Below are 21,963 nucleotides of genomic sequence, written 5' to 3' on the forward strand. Positions count from 1 at the left end.
ATGCCTCCAGGTCCCACAGAGAGCTGGTGCGAGCTTTGGGTTACTCTTGTTTCTCATTAAAACAGCGAAGGACGCGTCTTTGAAAGATAATGAGAGAACACACTGTTCTATCACGGCTGCGGATACAATGTGTGTGTGTGTGTGTGTGTGTTTGTGTGTGTGTGTGTGTGTGTGTGTGTGGGTAGTTTGGGTTTTGTACTGGGGTTCTGAGATTAATGGTCAATTACTCTTACACTAGTGACTTCGTAGACTGCTACCCCAGCATTTGATTTTACACGCCTTTCTGCGGACATTCTCTTCATAGACTGCTTTAAATGTTTCGACTGGGGTGAAGCTTAGAAGCGACGTTTGAGATGAATACACTAAAATGGAGGTTGCTAATGAAGGTTGTGGGTGGCTTTTTCTTTTTTTTTTTTTAGGCAATTATGATACAATTACTTTTTCTAAACATTTTACAAAGTCTCGTTGGAACTTTGAACTGAAAAAACCCTATCCCCTTTCACTGAAGGCCCTCTGCTTCATTTTTAATATTTCTATTTATTTCAAAATATTCCTTTCAAGTTTAATGACAAAAAAACGTAATTCTAACCCAACCGATAGAAAATCCATATCAACACGATGAAGGGACTGTGTGAAAGGTGTCCATGATGGAGCAGCCTTCTGTTATTGCCTTTATTTTTGGACTTGGAAAATTTTATTTGCATTAACATTAAAGTAACAAACAAGCAAAGAAAAACAAAACAAAAAAAAACAGCATTATTCAAAAGAAAAATGTTAAGTGATTTTCTTGATTAAGCATGGTTTTGTTAAATTGGTTTTCTGTTAAATTAGGAGTATCAGGTCACTCTAATTCTAGTCACGCTTGAGCTTGAGACTTGAAATCTCTACAAGCAAGTCTGATAAATTCTATTATCACCTCTGTTGTTTTACCTGTAATTTGAGCTGGAATTTTGATGCAATCCTAATAACACTGCAACTGTTCTGAAACCGAGACCGAAACCGCGATACAAATGTCCGCGGTCCAGTGTGGCGGTTCCGGAACACGGAAACATCAGCGAATAAAGCGTTACTTGACAAGATACAGCGTGCCCTCTCTTCTACATTTCTGTATGCGGAACTAAAATTAAAACTCAGTTTCCTCTCTGAATCCATAACAGAGCTGTAACTTAGCAACTGAATTAGCACATGTTCAATGATGCAGCCATGTAAGTATAGCGACTGCAAAGCCAGAGCTTGAGGACCCTCCTGTATCCTTCTGGTCTCCTATTGGGAACATTTCAGTTTTCCAGTGAACTACAGTAGCAATGGGCAAAGACAATTGAATAAGATGAAGGCAGCATGTCGTAATTGTTCTGGTGAAATCGGGTATGTTGCTGGCAGTACGTGGAACATAATTACTCATTCGAGATGGCATCATCCAAATGTGAGTATCGAACATGATTACTCATTCGAGACGGCATCATCCAAATGTGAATGTCGCCAGTACAAGGAGACAACAGAGTGGAGAGCAAACTGTAAATTATGGCCAGTTTGCCGTTGTTTACAAGTTTGTACAAGTTTATAAGTTTTCAAGTAAATTCATAATAAATGAAAAGAAATTTCATGTTTTGCATGTCTTTTTTCACCATACCGAAACTGTATCGAACCATGACTTCAAAACCGAGGTACGTACCGAAGCGTGATTTTTGCATACCGTTATACCCCTAAATCCTAATAACCTAATAATCCAATTTTACTTTGGTGTAATGTTTTGAGAAATCATACTCATTGTTTGAACCAAAAGCAATAGCCCATGTGTTGATCAAAATTATGAATCTGTATCAAAATCAGTAGACAATTCCAAGCACCTTGAACAAGTGCTTTATCAACAAAAAAGAGAGAGAAAGAAAGAAAAAAAGAAAGCAAGAAAAAAAGAAAGCAAGAAATCTCCATTCTAGGGAATTAAATATTACAACACTGCTGAAATGGGGCTGCAAACAAAAACTGACAGAACAGTTTCTCCAGATCTCTGTGCACACACACACACACACACACACACACACATCTAAAACCCAGCAGAGAAGTAGCCATGCATTAGTTTCTGCAGGCCTATTCTCTGTTCTTCGTATGGGGACCAGAGGAAAAAGGGCACTGAGTGATCGTTCCCTGCACAGAGAGAGAGACTCTACACTCACATACAGACCTCACAAGACACCTTAAAAAACCCATTCATTGCTCCCCCAATGCACATCTTGAGAGCCCTTTTCCACACCCAACACAAACAAGTATAGTAACTCTCTTTTTCATCCATACCCATTGACCCACACTCTCTGTCTCTCTCTTTCTCTCTCTCTCTCTCTCTGTGTGGTGCCAATACTTTATCTACCGACATGCTACAGGGGCCCAAAATACTGACCCAACAGTGCTCCCTGAAGGGGTCATTAGTGCATGGAACACCTCTGAAACAAGCTCCCTGGTCTGCCTCTCTCACTCATTCATTCACTCAAACGCGCGCGCGCGCACACACACACACACACACACACACACACACACACACACACACAGAGGTCTGAAGGGAGGGCTCAGTTACAGCTTTGTTTGTTTGGCAGCAGTGACCTGTCAGCGTTGTCAGGTAGATGTAAATTAAGTTGCTCTACTCCCCACATCACTGCGGGGGCTGAAGCCACGCTCAAGAGACTCACTTGTATTTGATTCCCGCCAAGTTAAGAAGCCGTCTGGAGGCAGTCATTTCTGGAGAGTCGTGGTACTTGTCTGACAAGTAAATCACATCCTTTATACCTGTAGGTAAGATATAGAAGAGGGGCAGAGGGAGGCAGGGAAAGACAGGGGGCGGGGGAAGAAGGGGGGGGGGGGGGGGGGGGGGGGGGGGGGGGGGGGGGGGGGGGGTTGGCGCACAGGGGAGAGAGATACACAGAGAAAGTCAATTATCTATCAGCCTGGTCATACCAGTCGTGAATGAGGAGGTAGCCAAAACAGAAAAAAAGCCTGGTGGGTTGTAACAGGGTGAGTATTTGTCCCGGGGGTGGGGGGGGGGTGTCGATAACCCGAGCCAGCGAGGGCATAGCCAATATCAAGAGCACAAGATGGCTGACATTTTTAAAACATAAGGTGATTTCTACCCCTACTTCAAAACACACACACACTTGCTTTCTTTCTCTCTCTCTCTCTCACACACACACAAACATACACCAACTCACTCTCTCTCTCTTCCTCTCTCTCTCTCTCAAACACACAGACACTCTTGACTCCTCCACCACCACCACCACTCCAACTCAGGCTGCAGGATAAAAAAATGGCAAACGTGGGGGAGCTCGATTAGAAGACATGCTAGACCCACAGGGCCGTGGAGAGCAGAGTGTGGTTTCAGAGAAGGTCAGACGCCAGGTGGCTGCCTGATCACCAATCTCCTCCTGAAAGCACAGGGGCAGATTTAAGAGTGCCCCCCACAGTTCTACATCAGAACCCGCTGCCTTTGGACCGCCTCGCATTTGAATTTCCAAAGCCGCATATGCTGCGTCTGTACACATCCCTCTAAACGCCACACTGGGTCTTATCAGGGTTTTCTATCGACAAGGAGGAAAGGCTTGGTTTAATCCGTCGAGCAGGGACAGACGTGCAGAGCGAATGCCATCTCCAACGGCGGGCAAACACTCTGTGTAGTGCAGACTTAGGGAGTCCCCCACAGACCACTATTGGGCCCACTGCTGTTTCTTCTACCTCGCGTTGAAATTTTTCAAAGCCACATATGTTGCGACCGTATGCAACCTCACACACAATTTATCTTATCACACGTGTCCACGGACAAGGAGAGAGGCTCAGTTTTATCCGCCGTGCAGGAAGATGCAGAGACTAAACGACATCTCCCACGGTGAACAAATGGTCTATACGCTGGAGGAAGTACCGCGACCACCACTAGCCTCACCTTTAAAGTGATCCTTACGACAGTTATGCTGAGAGACTCAAACTTTCAGCTATACAAAAACCTCAGTCATTTCTACAGTAAATACCCCGATGTTTTCTAAAAAAAAAAAAAAAAGGTACTAAACCCTGAAAACTGAGGCTATTTGGGGAGCATTAGCGGCCTCGTTCAAAAAGCATTTGTATTACTGGGCTAATCAAAAATGGGGGGAAGAAAAAAAAAAAAAAAAAGCTGAAGGAAAGCAACTTAAAAAAAAAAAAAGCAGAGAAAGAGTGCCCCTTAGAGAGACTCATTAAAATAATAGTTAAACATTAAATAACAGAAAGACGATATTAAATAATTAGCTTACTATTGGTTTGCCCACAGAGCTTGCACTTGCCTTTTAATTAGGTTATGTATTTGTAAGCAATGCAGTGTGTCTATTCGCAGTGTGAAATGACAGAGTGATGGACAGACTCCAGGATCTTAATCATGTTGATGCTTCAGCTATCCTTCAGTTCAAGCTCATTACAAAGGAAAAAAAATGACTTAAAAATAAAACTAATGGGTTGACAAATATTGCTTTAAAGAGGAGGGGGGGGGGGGGGTATCCTTGCTGACATATGACGACTGCATTTTGGCAACTGCCTCCTTGTAAAAGGGATTTTTCTGACATCTTATGTCAGCAGATCAATATTTACAAATGTTTTCTTTGGCCACTGTCATTCTGATATCCAATAAGTACACCGATGCTTGGCTGACTGAAAATTCCTCTACAGCCTACCTTATAAACGAATAGCAAACAAAGACACTCTTGTTCTGCCTCCCTGTGAACGCATGAAAACAGTATCCAAATGACTACAAATCACACAGCAAACCCTGCATCCTTCTGTTAAATCGTTGGACGGTTCAAAACAATAAACTTTTACTTGGAAATGAACTGATGATGCATCTGTGACCAGTGATATTAATACACTTTTGAGTCTATTATGGAAAATTGGCTTTTTTTTTTTTTTGAGAAAAAATATTTTTAAAAATTAAAAAATAGTCTCGCATGTATTTATGTGTGGTCACCTGTGGCCAAAAATGAGTGTCTCTTTTATAAAAATGCTTCTTTAACTTACAAAGATGTGAGATTTGTTATGTGCTGTACTTTTTTGTATATATGTACCCACAACACCACCAACTGTGACAGTAACACAAGTTTGAAGCAGACGGAATTTTACACTTTGCCAATTTAACTCACCCATGACATCACAATGAAATCTTTTACTAGTTTTCTGTATCTCTAATTTCCGCAAATGACATCTTCAATGATATCGACAATGACACTGGAAAGAAAACTGGGAAACAGTTGTGACTAACCACACTTCTTCTTTAACCAAGGCTTTCTTAAAGAAGCTGATTTAGGGAAGTAGCTTAGAAACCAGGCAGCTGTAGGTTCGAACCCCTAACATGACACCTCACAGCAAACACGCCCCCGAAAGTGCCCCAGATGTGTGCGACCTTCGTGACATTGAAAATAATAATTACAAATCTCTCAGGATAGCGGCGTAAGCTATATGAATAAAAACAGTTTTTTAAACACTTAACCATCTTCGACGTGTTACCGAACACAAGACACGGAAATATTTTTTTTTTTTTTGTGGGGTTTTTAATTTATTTATTTATTTTGGTCTTCTTTGGCTGACTGTGAATGAATTGCGTCCTCGGTGTAGCGGAGTGCTCTCATCTCGTCTTTACGAGATTTTTTATCACACCGGGTTGAGGATTAAAGCCTTGAAAAAGTTGACGCAGCATTGAGTTCTATAGAACGCACGGCAGGTGAAGCTGCTCTGTTGCGCGATTCCACTTAACCTTCGTCGCTTAAGATAATATGAGGCTGTATAAACGGATAACAAGCAATACGTTCGCTATGCCAGCTGTCACGTGAAGTCAAGGAGTGAATCGTTTAGCTAAAGCTTTAGTGCAGCCCATTCTGACTCAGACAGATACGCGTCCTTCGGGTGAACTGGTGGGATGAAACCTAAACTGGCTCGGCTTTCCAAAAGAACTTTCTAGCCGAGACTAAAACATTCCAGGATTACTGTTAAAACATGGGGCGACGGGGGACCGGGGGGGGGGGGGGGGGGGGGGTGGTGAGGTGGGGGGGTCCAAGGAAAATGATCTGCGATAAAAATGTTAGGTATGAGCTGCCTTTTTTTTTTTCTTTGAATAATCTGGTACAGGTTTCACTGTTTCTTACAGATCAACAGAAAGAACAACACCAATTACGACATGGAATGAAATACTGTAACAAACGCTGCCAAGGTAAAACATTCGTTGTCTTTCGCCAATGCCATGAGTCGGTTTACGGTTTCTCCTGTCTTTGCATAAACAGATGCGATGCCTTTCTGTTATTCATGTCAAGAAAGCCCAGAAGATGTAGGGTGGGGTGTAAAGAGTGAACTGACGCTTGGTGAATGTTCCAGAAACTGTCTCGCTGAACAGTGCTTGTGTGTGTGTGTGTGTGTGTGTGTGTGTTGGGGAGGTTTGAGAATGTGTGTGATGGAAAAGACGGTCGTGACTGCACGTTCTCCAGAGACGTGACAGTGACAGACTCGGTCAGTCCCTCCAAAAAACAGCGACAGAGAGTGACAAGAAGGCAGGCCCACTGCAGGCAGCCCACAGAGACCGGCAAATCTTTAAAGGCATGCTTCTGAGCACGGCCACCGCGCGGGGGACGCCGTCATGTGATCCAGCCAGAAAGACCACGAAAAGAAAGAAAGAAAGAAAGAAAGAAAGAAAGAGAAACAAAAAGCAAATAAAGAAAGAGGAAGGAAAACTCAATAACAGAAAACTCAGAGAAAAGAAAAAAGAAAAAAAGAAAGGGAGACAGGTCCACACACACACACAAAAAAAGAAACTAAGAACGTGTCGGAGAAAAGTCCATTGACCAGACTTAAGAGTGAATAGAACGGAACAGGTTTGTTATTGGAAAAGAAGGGGCTGCAGACATTACATGTATTCCAAAGGGATGGAGATCAGGCCAAACAAAAGGCAGTTGATTAGCTAATAGAAGCACAATAGGGGCACTGGGATGGTACTGGACTGACTCAGGTGAAAAGGTGACTAGAAAAGCCACAAAATTAATCACCCCCCCAAGGTCATAATTAAGTTACATTAGTATTCTGTCACTCAACCTGGGCACAAGCCTGTAATCCCACTACTCCATCCCGATCAGGGCTGGCTTCCAGACACAATAGGCAAAGACGGGGTTGGGGGGGGGGTGGGGGGTAGGTGGGGGGGGGGGGGGGGGGGGGTGGTCTTTGCTTTCTTCCAGGGAGAAAAAAAAAGTCAGAAAAACTTTCTCTTTCCATCATACTTTCTCCCCCTCAGATTCAGCCTTCTCCTGTGAACTTTACGGACGAGGGTGGCCTCAAAAGACGAAGACGACTTTCAAAGATCGAAGGCGCGGTAGAAATGGCCTGACGGCGGAAGCAAATGTTTCCGCATTAGCCGTGCTTGAACTAGATGATGAATCTAAAATGTGGTGATTTTTTTTTTTTTTTAATCAATAACATTGCAGCTTTAGGTGTCAGCTCTGACAGGTTGATAGACAAAGACACAGGAAGAAAGAATAAAGCGATAGAGAGAGATTTGGACAGAGAGAGAGGAACACAAATGAGGCAAAAAAACAGTTCACTGGGAGGGACAAAGGATGCAAGTGAAAAAGAATGAAAGAGTTGTGTCGATAAAATAGGGAAGCTGAGCGACAGAGAAGGCGAAGGAGAGAAGAGAGAGAGAGAGAGAGAGAGAGAAGTAAGCTTTCAAGTGGTGGGCTTATAAGCCATATTCTCTGAAAACAACACAACTCATTTTCACTCTAAACGAGACACGCAATAGATTCATCCAAACGTTGATTGGAGACGGCGGCCCAGAGGAGAACGTGGAGGAGACAAGTAACGGAGAGGCAGGTGGATGGAGGAGAGGAAACAATGAGAAAGAAAGGGGGGGGGGGTGGGTTAGAGATCAGAGGTGAGTGCTTGAGCCAAAGAAATAAGACCACAGTGCCCTCTACAGTCAGTTACAGAACTCTGAGTACAGAGATATCTCCCTGTCTCTGTCTCCCATCTTTCCATCCGTCCCTTTTCTTTTGTTTCTCGCTCTCTCTTGATTTTTTTTTTTTTAAAGGACATTCCTGATGAGAGAATACTGTTCATTTAACGAAATAAAAAAAAAACCACACACAGCTCCAATTTAAAAGGTCTCCTAGGATTCCAAGCTTCAAAAGGACCGCTGTGTTGAGTGGATGTGTAGTGCATTCGTCGAATCAGCATCAGGAATCTAAAGTCTACCCCCGCCCCCTTGTAAATAACCCGCAAAACATTTCCTCGACCTCTGCTGGAAACAGAGCCTACCAGAACAATTCAAATGTACCAGAGGTCCGCCGCTATCCGCATTTAGCATGTTTATAATCTGTTACATTATCATTCACTCTCTGTGTAATTACCAAACATCTGTTGTTTTCAATCTTTTGAAAACAACATAGGATCTCTAATCACAGCATTAGAGGTCCTATTTCACCGGCAGAGCAACTGAAATGAAATAGTCATATCCTTTAAAAAAAAAAAAAAGGCATTCCAGTTTCATCCCCCCCCTTTTCCCAAAAACGCTCCCGAGTCAACCGCGCAAACAAGTGTGAACATACCAAACACACTCACATTCCACGCTCATAGAGAACAGATACTACACTTCTCCAAACGCACAACTTCACCCCTCAACCCAGCCCCCCCTCCCCCTTCCTCATCCTCAACCCCCCCCCCCCCCCCCTTATCGCATAGAGGAGAGGCATTCATGAAGGAGCTGCTTTGTTCAACATTATCTGACATACCAAAAGAGCGTTTTTAATGAGGGTAGGTGCTTGGTTTTTTTTTTGTTTTGTTTTTTTTCGTCTTGTCGTACTCTTGAGGGGTTTAGGTGGGTGAGACTGAGCGTGAAAGAGAGAGAGAGAGAGAGATGTGGGTCATGACGCACAATGCTCTTTAATGAAGAAGGAGCCTGGAGAAGAAGTTTACACCCTACTGCGCCAGAGCATAGGCCACGAAAGCTCTCCTTATGATCAGTGTGTGTGTGTGTGTGTGTGCGTGTGTGTGTGTGTGCGTCAGTTCGATCTCACTTTAGCATGCTCCTCCAGGAGGCCTTTGCCTCAGGAGCATCAGCAGGGGATCCTGGGAAGTAAACCAGGGGAAAAAAATTATGCATGAGAGAGAGAGAGAGAGAGAAAGAGAGAGAGAGAGAGGGTGGGGGACAAAACACTAGCATGTCACCATATTTCAAATGAGGCGCAAAGAGTCACAGGGAGAAGATAGTATTCTGGTTGTTTATGGTTTATGTGTGTGTGAGCGAAAAAGCCTGTGTGCGTGTGTGTGTGTGTGTTTGGAGTTTCTTGGCCCCCTTCAGGGAGCTAAGCCCAGCAGGAGTTCTCTCACCAAGCAACGCCTCTCTCACTCACTCGCTCGCTCGCTCACTCACTCACTCACTCACTCTCTCTTTCTCTCCTCATCTAATTCAGCGCGCCAGAAACACAGAACTCCCACTGAGACGTACTAACACCACACCTGGGCACAGGAGCACTGAACATCTTATCCACCAACTCCATCAGAACCCCACCCCCAGAACAACATGTTCTCAATACATTCAATCAATATGTGTATGTGTATGTGTGTGTGTGCGCGCGCGTGTGTGTGTGAGAGAGAGAAAGAGAGAAAAATTGTGTGTACAGGCAAAACTTTACTAGAATTAATCTGTGGGCTAGTGCTTAAAACGGAACTTAAAATAAAGTTTATTTTGAAAGAGTTTGAAATAAAATTTCCGAGACTAAAATGAAGGATTAAGCCATGCAAAAAAACAAAAAAATTCTATTTGTTGGGGCATAAACATAATTGTGCTGAGATGATACTGACAGCGATTGTCTTTATATGTCTATCTAAACCTAAGAAAGAGAAAGAGAGACACACAAAGAGAGAGAAAGAGAGAGAAAGAGAGACAGAGAGTGGGAGAGAGATGAAACTCTTAAACAAGACAAGAGAACAGCTAATGAACATTCCTATTGGACAGTCTTGACGTCTGACTGATGTTACCTGGCTAACTGAGGAACCGTCCTTTGGTTAATCCGCCGAGGTGTGACCGCATGACAAAAAAGGAGATTCGCCAAAGCCACAGCGAAAACAATGGACCACGTCGCACGCATGGTTAACTTTTTATAAATTCTCTCTTTCTCTTTCACAAATACAAATGCAAATGCAAACACACCCACTAATTCAAACAGAAATGTCTTTGTCATACTCACCTGCCTGAATGATGAGTTTGGCACATTCGTTACATGGAAACAAAGCCACGTACATGGTACAGCCTTTCACGTCTGCAGAGTTCTTATTCATGATGGCGTTCAGCTCAGCGTGACAAACTGTCGTAGAGGTCAAAAAAAAAGAAAAAAAGAAAGAAGAAAGAAAAAAAGAATCTGGTCAGAGAGAGAGTCTGAAATTGACGTAGACAAAGTTAAGTTTATGATAAAATAACAGTTCATCTATTTTTTACTTTAAAACCACACAGAGTCTCATTTTAATGTTGATTCAGCAACACACACTTAAAAGGCAAAAAAAAACACCATTCGACAGTAATGCACAACGCAGCAAGTCTCAACAGATGTCGTCTCACCACAACATAAGTTAGTAAAACCCAAAGCTAATTATTCACTCCCGCCGTTAATTAGCAGTAATGAATCGACCTATCAGCGGGGATCCCATAACCACAGCTACACATGCTACACCAGTCTACCCAGTGTTTTGCACTGGTATATCACCTGAACATACGGCGTGAGAACGGGAGAACTAGCGAGAGAGAGAGAGAGAGAGAGAGAGAAAAAGGACAAGAATGCTGGAGGAGAAGTGGACGGAGGAAAGACATCAATAATTTAGCGATTCACAGGTAGAGACAAGATCTAGCGGGAGCAAGAGCTAGTCTGACATACCCATCAGCATTGACAGGCTGGCAGGAAAGCATTGATGCATGTGCTGTTGGGGATTTGAAGACAACGGAAAAGAAGATGCATCAGGACCGACTGTGGACTACAGAGACTGGTTTTAGCTCCTGACCAGAGGAAAGAAAAAAAAAAAAAAACCGATCTATCTCCTTTCAGGTTTTTTTTTTCCTTTCTCTGGGGCATTTAAGTATCGTAATGGAAATACAACCGTAGTAACACTTTCTCTCTCTCTCTCAAAAAAAAATAATTAGCACCATGTAGGTCCAATATATTCTGTCTTTCTTGGCTCAAAAACAAAGTAAGTTTATTCAACATTGACTAAAAAACACAATTTGAAAACTACCACATCAATGTACAGGATCTCTTTCCATTTTGGCAAGGATGGAATCAAAAAACTGACTTGAACGTGTTTTTTTTTTTTTTCCTGTTTTATTTATGCCAAGATGTCTCTTAACAACTGATTTACAATAAAAGTGAATAATTAAGGTGCAAGAGAGTGGGCTGGTTATATGTACCAAATACCAGTAGAGACACAAATACATAATTTAAGATTCTCTCAGATTAATTTATCATACAATTTGCTGTCCTTAAATACGACAAATGCATATTCAAGGATGTTAAGAATGTACCCCCACTAAATCTAACGAAACATAAAGGAAAAAAAAAGAATCCAGATTTATGGTTCTGAGGTTTTAATAAATACAAAGTTTCTCTACAAGTTGCACTAGTATATGACTCAATAGGTAAGAGGTGCATGTCAAATAAGCTACAGGAACAATGAGTTAGTGAGACGAGAGAACGGTAAGTTTCACAGAGCTTCTACAGAGGAAAGTCTTCCATCATTCATTCATTCACAAATGCTCAAAATCCCAAACACTTTCGAGTGCACTAAAATGCAAAACAGATCACTCAGGCTGGTACATCTGCACGTTGCAAAGTCGCCCGTGAGGAACAAAAACGTCGTCAAACCAGGTGTTAAGCGAAGTCTACATTTTTAGCCGCCTGAGTGACGACGTGTTTTCAGAGAGAGCCCTCTTAACCGCGCGTTCTGAGGCGAGACCCAGCATAAAATCTGGTCCCTGTCCAACGTTAGCGGGAGGCGCGGGAGGTTTGGTCACCGATACCAGCGACAAATTACGGTTCATTTACTCCCCAAAGTTTGATGGTGCAATTACATTAACATTCTATTGTAGCTGGAAAGCATTACTGTATAAAAAAAAAAAAAAAAAACAGAAAAGGAAATAAATAAATAAAATGAAGATCATAATTTAGACATTAGCTTGATGCCAAGCTGGGCTCCCTTCCATTCTCCAGCTCCGTGGGACCTGATCTATTTCGCCTCATTCTTTGCTGTCAGAAGGAGAGAACCTTATTTCTTTATTAGGAGACTCACAGCACAGCAGGCGAAATCATAAGTCGAAATCATAAGTCGACAGGACTCATCCCATGTCGTGCAGACGCAGGCATTTGCAGTCAAAAGAAAGAAAAGAAAGAAATGAAAGCTGGACTGCCCTCTCATGGATAAATCACTGTGTCATTACTATAAGTTGGTTGTTAATGATACCATTGAAGATTGATAGCTACCTGCACATGACACCTACTAATAGGTTATGATAAGGTTAAGCCGTTTTTTGGGGGGTTTTTTGTAAATATTGGCAGGTTGTGCATTTTGTCTTGTCTTCATTCTTTTTTTTTGCAATAATGTCTTTAATTTAAGCTCTCATGAGAGGAGTGTTTAATCCCTAAACCACAAAAAAAAGTCAGTTATCGTTAACAGTATTCCAATTACCACGATGACCGGCAGTTTTGTCGACAAAACACGTTTGAATAAACCATGCCCTCTGACACCTGGCTGAAGGCTTGGGCGTGAGACAATCATTTTTTTATTGCTTCTCCTTTCATTAGGGCCTCAGCAGTGAACCTGTGCGCTCTGACTTTCTCCCTCAAACAATCTGCAGCAGGGAAGCCAAACAAAACGAAACGGCTCACCCACCAGGCACTGTTTTCTTCGTCACCGGGGCGAGGGCTTGGCTCCAGACAGACCAGCGTTTGATCTGTTTTGTGTGCGGGGGAGATGAACCTTAGGAGGTCAACCCCAGTGGCTAGTGTTACACAAACTTTTGTCTTACCCTTAAACAAACAAACACCGATAAAAAAAAAAAAGAAAAAAAAAAGACCTCCGTAGATGCAATTAAGTGAGACAGCAGAGAATTAATATAAACAGGTTACATTGCTTTAGAAAAAAAAAAATTGGGACATCCATTTAATGTATTTAAGGGAATATAATGTAACTATAGAACTGGTAGATTTCTAATTAAAAGTGGTCAGATCGAAATTGAAGAGGCGGACGAATCCTTCGGGTGTTTCTGATTTCACAGCCTACGACTGCGGTTCTGCGAAATGACACCGGTCCCCTGTGTTAGTTTTCCTTGTCCTACTGGATATTCCACTGCAATTCTCTAACTTGTTTCTCACTGAGATTAGCTCTGTCCATCAAACCTGGGTTCCCTAATTTGGGTCCTGCAGGCCCACGGGGTCTTGCTGGTTTTCATGACACCAGAGCGGCACGGTCTCCGGATGGTCGCGTTCACCCACATCCCATGTCAAAAATCAGCCTCAGTTTAAAGAGGCAAGAACAGGAGCAAGCAAGGTTCTGGATCTCCACAATGAGGATTTTGAAGAACTCTGGTCTATAGGAAAAACGTACGCAGTCACATCCTGTGGGCTGAGTCACATAAACTGTCACCCTTCACTGTGTTCCACGACTGTACACTCATATCTCACCAACAAAGAGCTTGACTCCAGTTGCATATCCTTCACTATATTGTTGATTATTTCGAGTGTTATTGATTTAAAAACACTCTATTATTGATTTGCTACTGGCTGGACCAACATGTATAATATGCTTTTCAAATTTTTCAAACACATTTTTCAGGCAAAGTCATCAAAACCATCCAATCAGCTTGTCCAGGAGCAGGTGAAGATCTGACACATTGAGCTGCTTGCTCAGAAAGCTATTCTCAGTGGAGAATCGAACCATAATCTGCCCATTTGGCAGTGGATAAGTCAGTACGGTTCACCAAATCCAGCCTCTGCATTGCTGTCATTTTGCATTACTGATATTCAGCATGCATATAATGTTGAGCTCTTTCAAAAAAAAAAAAATATTATATGCATGAAATTCTCGGTTAGTAACTGGGCAAACTGGGTCATTATTGAGAAGCAGCTGGTTGTCCACAGGAAAATACCCCACACTGTGGATTTGACTCGCTGGTGTAAGATGATTTAGTGACCACTGCCCTCTACAGGTGAAAAGTGGCAACCTGTCCTAACTATACTACTGAAGAACGGAATTAGCACAAAAGGTGTAAAAATAAATAAATATATATATATATATATATATATATATATATATATACACACACACATACATACACACACACACACACCTGAAATAAAATCAGTATGCAGGGCTTAAGTTCATTTATCAGATCTCAGCGCCTATTTATTTTCTTTATGTTAGCGCGTTTTTGCCACTTGATAAGGTAAAAACACATTTGTGACAGAAACGACACGAGTGTGTTAAATCAAGATCTCTGGCAGAACACCTTTGTCGGTCCGACGGTCGATTCCTCCTACTCCTCGCTCCTGACGGCACCTCTCTTATTGCAGCTCTTAAATGTGCTCGATTGAGCTTTTGCCGTGCGATTGATTTGCCTTTGTCCACCGGACACTCTCGCCTGGACCGCGCACGTTCAGACGGTCAATGCGATTTGTTCTCATCCCCCCCCCCCCCCCCCCAGCATCCGAGAGGTCAAATAACTTTTAAAATATTATCTTTGAGAACAACTTGAGAGCAGGACATGAGTCATTCCTTTTCATCCTACATCAACTTAAATTGATGCTCAATGAAGCACAATTCACATTTTCTGGGTCAAATAATCGTTTGAAAGACCGGGCTCTGTACCAAAATGCTTTTACGTGGCTCTTTTACCCTTTTGCCCTTTTCTATTAAAAATGACTGAAATTCTAGCAGGAGCGTGTGTGTTGGAGCAAATACCTAAAAAAAAAAAAAAAAAATCACATGGAAAATTTTCATCTACTCTGACAGTTAACCTATTAATTAAGAGAACAAAGTCAAAAGGAACAGGTACTCTGTAGAGAAATGCAACTGGGCTCAGTCACTCAAAGGATTCAAACAATTATTTGACCCACGTCAGTTTAAGCAGTGACATGCCTACCTGCTGCAACTGGGAACCCATATGTACCTAAGAACAATTTGATCATCAAAACATAACTTACGGATATTGAGCTGTATGACGAAGCGATGAGAATTTGATTCAAGACATCAACTCGCGTTGATAGTCAGCCATTTTTTTTTATAAATGTCTATTCTTGTTCCCTGGCGTCCTGGGTCATGCTACTCACCATAGGGATATTTGGTGTCCAGCTTATCGTTAGCGGACCGCGACCAGGGCAGGAGGTCGTCGTCGCAGCCGTTAGGCATTCCGTTATAGCCGATGCCCACTATCTTGTTCTCCTGATTCACGATGCAAGCACCAACCTTTAAAAAAAAAACAATAAAAAAAAATTTTAAAAAAGCATTTGCAAGTTTCATGTGACAGAGGATTCCTTTGTTTGGTTTGTTTTTTTGTTGTTGTTTTTGTTTTTTTTAAACACAACGAAATAACGCGAGCGGTTCATTGAGTTAGGGTTCTTTACACAGAGCAGGACAGTTGCCGGTTCGAATGCCAGGAAAGACATCTGGTGAAGTTGCCGTAGCAGCGGAGGGCAGTTCGCTCTAATGCCTTAGCCTTTAATCTAGCTTTCTGACACTGCACCCCCTACACTTTCTCTGCGGTTACCACAGCATGGGCCCCATGACTCTGTTACCCCTCTCCCCAGCATAGAAGCCTCAGGAAAAAACGAGAGAGAGAGAGAGAGAGAGAGAGAGAGAGAGAGAGAAAACGAACAAGTGGTCCTAGCAGACTATGGTCATACCTATAGCAAAATAGAGGGTAAATATATACACGCATATATTTTTGCAAAACCAGATACAACGTTGTTATTTCAGAATCAATGACAACAGGAGGCACTCATATTGCCTAGGAATCAAAACTAATAACTAACATTCAGAGAGAGGTACTTCATCAGTTGTAAACATATGTGAAGCTTAGAGCATACACAGACATATATGTGACATACATATAGACATGCGCATATGTTACATATATATATATTTTGCATGTGTGTGCGTGTATACACACACACACACACACACACACACACACACACACACACAGAGAGACACACACACAAATATACATGCCCTAGATTATAGCATGTAAAAGGGCACCAAGATACAACATCAAATGGAATTGGTAAGATTCCTTTTCTGAGCACTCTGCTTTGATCTGACCAGGAATCACACATTAAAAGATTACTCATCTACTCCTACCTTCACCACTATTTCACTCATGTACCACTCAAGTAAACGAAATTCATGACTCCTTTTTTTTTTTTTTTAAATCTATCATCATTCCCCTTGGGGTGATTCTGTCCATGTATCATATGATAGTACGTACTATACTATAATCCAAAGCCATCCGTTAAAGCAGTTATGACATTACTGCTTAAGATTTTGAACATCATCTTACATTTTCAATTTAATTGAGTCAAACGTACACCATCTGCTGGAGAACTTTCATCAACTTTAACCAAATAGTTAAAGTTGTGTAAGACCCTGTAACAACTTCCTGAGTGCAAAAACTGAGTTACCGATATTGAACTGAAAGTATTGAACGGGATTGTCTCATTGTCCAAAACATGGAACAGTTCCTGAGATCCACTCTGACCAAAACAGTGTTTCTCTGAAAGCTTGGGAGACTACTGTTATAAGTTAGACTTTTTAAAAAAAAAAAAAAAAAACAACTGAAAAAGTTCATAAACTTTCCAGTATCTCACCATGTTCTGGTACATTCTCTGAAATTCAAAAGGTGCCCAGACAAGCCTTGCTAAAGTTTCTTGTGACTTGCTAAAGTCACAGGATTGCATTTTACGAGATCGCATTCGGTGTTGGATCCCTCATCGATTTGTTGTTTCCTGTGTTGGCGGCCAACTTCTGCCTAACCGTCAAAGCGCTAATGAACACAGATTGTGCTAAATTAGATCATATGGTAAAAAAAAAAAAATAAAAAATACTCCCCCAAAACCTGTTTTGGCACAGATTTAAAAAAAAAAAAATAACACTATTATTCCACAATAAGTTACCCAAAAAAAGTCTACGAGTGAGAAGGTCAGTCCCTCTCACTCCTGTTTTTCAGTTTTTATGTCCCCCTTTTTTTTTTCTTTTTGTCATCTTTCTATGCGCTTCCTCCCTCTCTCTGCCTGCTGGTAAATTCTCTCAGCGCTCCCAGCAGCAGGTGTAGACTGGCTGGGCACCTGGAGGGGAGAACTGCGCGTATGTAGAGGATTAGTGGAACGAGGGAGGCGGGGGGGGGGGGGCACCCCGCTGTGCCCTACTTGCTTCTGCCCCCTTTTCTCCAGTGGGACCGGGCTTATCAGAGAGGAGCAGTGCCAACTCCTCGTAACCCCCCCCCCCCCCCCCCAAACCCCGCCTCTCCACCTTTCCACACATGCCCGCTCAAAACGACTGAAACTGTACACTCACATTTCAGTGCTAGAACAGAAGCTGTCCTTGCAAAAACAGAGCGTAAATTTAATGCAATAAAAAGTGCAATGCAATAAAAACACGTTCAGGGTTTAAGGTAACGAGACAGCGCCCATGCGAATGAATCCGTGTCTGCTCACTCGATAGACGTCCGGTACTGGGTGTCTGTCACAAATAACACTGATTAGAGTCGCACTTTTATCAGACAGACATCAGTCAGATTAAAATGATCAGACAAAAAAAGTCAGTCAAGGAAATGGAAGCATCGTGTGTTAGACTATCTACATGTTCTGCTACTGATGTTTTTGTTGTATTTGAATAAATACAAACCCACCCGCCAACCCCCCCCCCAAAAAACCCATTTGAAATTCAGTAGGATCTTTTGATCTTTACCTAATTTGTTTCCTTGATATGTGCAGTTGGTTTAGCGTAACTCATTTCAAACACACATGGGAAGCCCTCTGTAAACTGTTTTTTAGATGGGCTGGCTGTATTCAAACTAATTACACGCCCACGCCACCCAAATAACTTATCCAAAAATTCATTAAAATGATATTTGTTCTTCAAGGTGTGCTCTAAATGTTATAATGATTTGTTTTTAAGCACAGTGTTGTTTGAATTTTAAAAGAAATAATTGCTTCATTTTAGAATATTTATAGGACTTCTCGAATTTTTGAGAACAGCTGACTAGATCACACTGTATCACATTTTCAGTTATAACTATTTTGGGCACTGGCTTGAAATTACAACTGTAGTAAGAGATGAAAGCGCTTCTTGCTTGGACCAGCACCTCAGCAGCTGCCTTCAGAAGAGGGTCTGTCTCAACTCACTACATCCCTCTACTGGAAGTAGCCATTACTACACGCAAAACAAGAGCATGGGCACCAGGCGATACATAATTAAATTAAATGAAGTATGAAGTGCTAGTCTGGCGCAGTGGTAGACTAACACTTATTCATTTACAGTCATACTTTGTTTAAAAATACTTGGTTTAAAATACTTGGTACAATCATATTTTGCTTAAAATAATGGTTTTGCTTTTTTTTTTTTTTTTTTTTCAGACATGAACAAAACTGAAAAATATAAAACATAGCTGGAATTCAAACAGTTTATCCCTTTAAAGGGATACATTTTTTGGTCATAGTCTTAATGTTGCGCCTACTCCACAAGTCTGTATTAATATATCAGAAATACTTATAATTTTTAATATTTGCATAAACAAGACCTTGTGCCAGTTTGTCCAACTGGCTTAAAGTCTAATACCCCTTTTCCACCGAGGCAGTTCCAGTGCCGGTTCGGAGCCGGTGCCTAATCTTGAACAAGTTCCTCGCGTTTCGACAGCCAAAGAACCAGCTCTCGGCCCGAAAAACTGGTTCCAGAGTGGCACCAACACTTTGCTGGGCTAGAACCAAGAGCCTGCTACGTCAGGGGCTGGGGGCGGTATTATCATGACCAACAAGATCAACTAAAACTTTATGTTCACGTCAGCATGAGACCGATCTAGTTATAACTACATGCGATTCCGTTTGTTAAGGCAGCAAGTCAAGGGCTTTCTAATACGTTTAGCAAGAAAAGAGAAATCAGACGCAAAAAAAAGAAAGCCGAAGACACTGCCTGAAAGCCAGTACCCGTGAGGAATGTATCCAAAAATTAGGAGTGCTCAAAAATTGAAGATATGTATACAAACTGCGCTCCAAAATAACTAGGTAGATAAGACACAGAGGAAGAACTAGCCTGTGCGCAGTCACTGTGTAATTAGGGGTTGCGGTGGGCGACTGTGCACTGATACCTGTGAGTTAGGATCCTTGCTTCTTTGAGCTGACAGGAATGCAACTGCCATGAAATATTCAGGCCACTGCAGGTAGTCTTCTCTCTTTTTCGTTTGGCCCTGACTCTGTATACTGAGAGAAGAAAAGGAACGTGAGAAAGAGAGCAGAAGGCGCGGTAACATTACGTGACAAGTTATGTGAGGCAACAAAAAGTATATGAAAACTCACAGACATACGTGTTTGTGGAGAGGAGACTGAATCCTCACTAAGAAGTAAGATGTGCTTTAAAAGACTAAGCTACATGGAAACCTACACACAGACGATATATTCCTAGTTTATGTAAATATGTAACTTTGCATTATTTTTTCATATGACCTGAGCCTACTAATCACTGTGCACGGACAGACGTGAGAAGAAACTTAAAGAAAATCAATTGACTGTTACCCGTTTTGTCGAGACGCTTCTCTGTATATCTCTTGGTTCATTTTGGAAGGTTCTGCGTGAAGACCGACAGTTGCTGCTTGATCGTTTATTTCACAGATATCCAAATTAATCGCTCGGCTATGTCGTGCTGTACACTTTTAGAGCTCCCGCTAAAAATCTTGGTAGCCCTTCCCACTAGGGCACATTTGCGGAAGCAGCCAAAGTTTGTGTTTAGGAGCGACCACACTGCGCAAAATATTGCAAAAATACCGACTGGAAACATTTTACATAAAATTCCGACCGGGGATATATAAGGTTCCAAAATCAAAAATGTTGAAAAAAATATATATGATGACATTTCTCTGTAACACTACCTCTCTCTTATTTCGATTCATATCCTCACATCAAAAATTAATTTCAAATTTCTTATAATCTAAACTTCTATTACAGTGATCCTGCAGTGTTTTGCAGAAGGGACGTACGGAACACTCATTTCTGATGTAGTATGTGGGTACAGTCTTTCACCCCAAAAAAACTTTCTTTATTTACAACGAAGAGAAATAATAACAACTGTCATACAAAAACAGTAAAGAGCAACTGTGCACTAGCCAGAGGACTCCAAAGTTCATTCACTGTGAGTCCTTTTAGGGTTCAAATAAAACGTAGTTCCTTTAAAATATTAAAAGTATTAGTAGCTTTTTTGTTCTTCACAGATTTGATTAAAGTGCCATACTGTTTGAGCTCAACAGCAACGCAGGGCTTTTTTTCGCAGGGCCCAGTGTGGTGCATGAACGCGCTAAAAGAGCGCGTTCAGTGAGCGTGCTCAATTTTTCGGGGAACGGTGAACGTGAACATATCCGCGCGAGATTCGGAATCCTCGGGTGCAGTAAAACACAGTGCATGCGCACATGGTGCATTATAAATAACACTGGCAAGCTTAATCTTTTTTTTTTTGTTTTGCAAAATGGCCAATGCAAGTGGCGATTCAGACAATGCAGCTAGCGGTACTGCTGAAGCCAGTTCCTATGATTATTTTTAAGGAGTTTTATGAACTAGTCAGTACAGATTCCGACGGAAAAAAATCTCACATTTCTGTGCACATTGTGCCCCCCGTTTCTGGAAAAAAAAGTCCGAACGTCAGCCACATCGTCATCACATTTGAAAAGACATGTCGATTTGAAGCATCCGTCCAGTCTTGGGAAATATCTGCGAGTGACTGATGACCAAATCATTAACAAAGGGTAAGACCAGTCAACACCCACAAAGTTCTTCCACCCAAGTCAAACTCACAGCTGCATCCACAGCAGTTCCACATGGTTTCCCCTTTGTGCACTCCCTCTGCATATTTTTTTCCATATCTGTATTAAATTAATTCATTCAGTATTCCAATTCCCATTCCAAGTGACTGAATCCCTATAGTGTCATTCATTTTAAATTCCTGCAAGGTTAGCAGGACAAGTGTAAATAGGCGTTGCTTTTGTCTGAATGGTATGATGCATGGTTTTTGGTAGGTGAGTACTGAGTACACTGATGTACGTATGCAGGCACGTGAGAAAACAAAGGAATTTACTTTGTGTTTTGAACTTTTTTACATTATTTGCTTTTGCACTTTTACTAGTAAAATGCGTAACTTATGAAGGTACAAGTATACACGACCGGAGGAAAGTGGCAGTGACTGGGGGCCGGGGGATGGATGGGTAGGAGGAGGTTCTACTGAAAAAGATGAGCTCAGAGCAGCTCATTTAAAAAAGAAAAATGGAAGAAATGAACTGGGACTGTGAACTTGTTCAGAATTCAAAATTGTCAACTATGAACGTGAGTTTGGTCATTTTAATCTGTGTGAATTGAACTTTGAGAACACTGCTGGAGCAAAACCATTTCAATTTGTGGATGTGGAATTTGCCAAGAATGATCAGAAGCCGAATTATATAGTGAATCTTACCATCCAACCCGCTGAACACAAAATATAACATCACATCAGAAACATAAATCTGTACATTAGTACCCGTTTTTATGTTTATAACGTTTTGCGTATCTGTCCAAAGTTAATTTGAATGATCACAGTGGGAAACAATCGATGAAGTATTGTCCCTCTGTCTGAATTGAAAAAAACACAGGTATAGTCTATATTTAGCCTAAAACCTTCCAACACTTCTTTAACAGGATAAATTTGATGGAA

General features: G+C 41.7%; 1 protein-coding gene across 1 annotated transcript; it reads right to left on the minus strand.

The window, feature by feature from the left end:
• Nucleotides 1-2,677: 2,677 nt before the first annotated feature.
• Nucleotides 2,678-19,447, minus strand: LOC115824070 (deoxycytidylate deaminase-like). The gene is made up of 4 exons (XM_030788155.1): nt 19,382-19,447; nt 15,351-15,486; nt 10,230-10,346; nt 2,678-2,778 (listed from the first exon to the last, which is right to left on the minus strand). The coding sequence occupies exons 1-4, from the start codon at nt 19,430-19,432 to the stop codon at nt 2,678-2,680; spliced, it is 405 nt and encodes a 134-aa protein (XP_030644015.1). The 5' UTR covers nt 19,433-19,447.
• Between the last annotated feature and the right edge of the window lie 2,516 nt (nt 19,448-21,963).

The sequence above is a fragment of the Chanos chanos genome, chromosome 11 (genome assembly GCF_902362185.1).
Source record: "Chanos chanos chromosome 11, fChaCha1.1, whole genome shotgun sequence".
NCBI lineage: Eukaryota > Metazoa > Chordata > Actinopteri > Gonorynchiformes > Chanidae > Chanos > Chanos chanos.